The sequence below is a fragment of the Bidens hawaiensis genome, unplaced genomic scaffold (genome assembly GCF_021521415.1).
Source record: "Bidens hawaiensis isolate Kalapana, Puna unplaced genomic scaffold, B.hawaiensis_p1.1 tig00000369_1, whole genome shotgun sequence".
Classification (NCBI taxonomy): Eukaryota; Viridiplantae; Streptophyta; class Magnoliopsida; order Asterales; family Asteraceae; genus Bidens; species Bidens hawaiensis.
Window position 1 is genome coordinate 5894995 of NW_027491028.1, and position 1675 is coordinate 5896669.

At 44.3% G+C, this 1675-nt stretch overlaps 1 protein-coding gene across 1 annotated transcript; it reads right to left on the reverse strand.

Moving 5' to 3' along the window:
• Positions 1 to 380: 380 nt before the first annotated feature.
• Positions 381 to 1386, reverse strand: LOC143623193 (uncharacterized). Its single transcript, XM_077094158.1, has 2 exons — positions 900 to 1386; positions 381 to 799 (listed from the first exon to the last, which is right to left on the reverse strand). The coding sequence occupies exons 1-2, from the start codon at positions 1384 to 1386 to the stop codon at positions 381 to 383; spliced, it is 906 nt and encodes a 301-aa protein (XP_076950273.1).
• Between the last annotated feature and the right edge of the window lie 289 nt (positions 1387 to 1675).

Consider the following 1675-nt stretch of genomic DNA (forward strand, 5'->3'; position numbering starts at 1 on the left):
TCGAGTTGCATCAGCACATAGGTGCCTTTTCCCAATACTTCTTTGATTTCATAAGGGCCTTCCCAATATGGCGCTAGTTTTCCTTGTGCTTGCGCTCTTGATGCATCGTTGTTGTGAAGGACGTAATCTCCAGCATTGACCTCGCACACTTTTAATTTTGCGTTATAGTGCTTCTGTAGTTGGCGTTTGTAATTTTATTCTCGCATTGCGGCCAACTCTCTTCGTTCTTCAAGAAGCATTAAGTCAAAACGCATTTCCGCCTCGTTATCATTTGGCAGTGTGATTCTTGGTGACGGTACACCAACTTTGGCTGGGATCATTGCTTCAGTACCGTAAGTTAGGCTGAACGGAGTTTCTGCTTTACTTGTACTTTTTTGTGTTCATATAGCCCAAAGAACATGGGGCAGTTGATCAACCCATCCTGACTTGTAATTCACCAGCCTTTTCTTGATACCATCGACGATGGTTCGATTGGCGCGTTCCACTTCTCTGTTCCCTTGTGGATGGGCAACATAAGTGAATGTTTGGGTAATATTCAACTCCTTCAGCCATCCTTGGACGTGTTGATCTGTGAATTGTGTTCCGTTGTCGCTGACCAAATTCATGGGTAGTTCAAAGCGACATATGATAAATTTCCATATGAATTTTTTAAAGCTAGGCGCATTTATCGTTGCCACTGGCTTCGCTTCAACCCACTTTGTGAAGTAATCGATTGCGACAATTAGGAACGTCACTAGTCCTGGTGCTTCGGGGAACGATCTTGTTATATCAATCGCCCATTTTTGGAATGGCCAGGAGGCTGTAACCGGTATCTTCGCATTTTGGGCGCAAGGTATTTGGCGCATGGCGCTGGCATGCGCTGCACCGTCTTAACTCTTTTTCTCCGTCCACATGCATACCCGGCCAATAGTACCCGGTGTTCATGATCTTGGCGACCACCATTCTTGGACACGCATGCACACCACATATCCCTTTGTGAATTTCTCTCAACAGGTAATTTGCGTCTTGTGGATATACGCATATGAGAAGTGGCCGTAAATACGATCGCCTATATAAGATGTCATCCTGAATTGTATAATTCATTGCTTTGTGGCGAATCTTTCTGGCTTCTGCTTTTTTGTCTGGCAAAATACCCGTCGAAAGGTAGGTGATAATTGGTGTCATCCAATTTGGTTTCGTCGCTGAACATACGCAAACCTCCCTGTTCATTGTTGAAGGTGTTGCTAGTACTTCAATGCGGACGTCTTTTGCAATATGTTCGAAACCAACCGATGCCAGTTTGCTCATGACATCCGCCTGTTTATGTTCACTTCGCTTGATATGCTTTACTTTGCATGTGGTGAAGGTTGCCATTAGCGCTTTATCTTGCGCCAGGTAAGACACCATTTTGTCGCCCTTAGCGTCATATGAAACTTCAATCTGATTTGCCACTAGCATTGAATCAACGTGCACTTCCAAGTGTCTGGCTCCCAATTTCTTGGTGATTCTTAACCCTGCTAACAATGATTCATACTCTGCCTCATTATTCGTACTTTTGAATTCTAGGCGTATTGAATATGTGAAGTGTTATCCTTCTGGGTTGGTTATTCTTAACCCTGCGCCTGCAACTTCATCGTTAGATGCCCCATCTGTGAACAACTTCCAAACCTATTCTTTTTGTTGATCGAGGGGGGGG

What these genes read in the sequence shown, in the direction of transcription:
- LOC143623193 (XM_077094158.1), bottom strand. Translation starts at nt 1,386, where the DNA reads ATGGTGTCTTACCTGGCGCAAGATAAAGCGCTAATGGCAACCTTCACC. An exon ending in CACCGGGTACTATTGGCCGG is followed by an intron (nt 800 to 899) that starts GTATGCATGTGG and finishes TACCGGTTACAG; the next exon opens with CCTCCTGGCCATTCCAAAAA.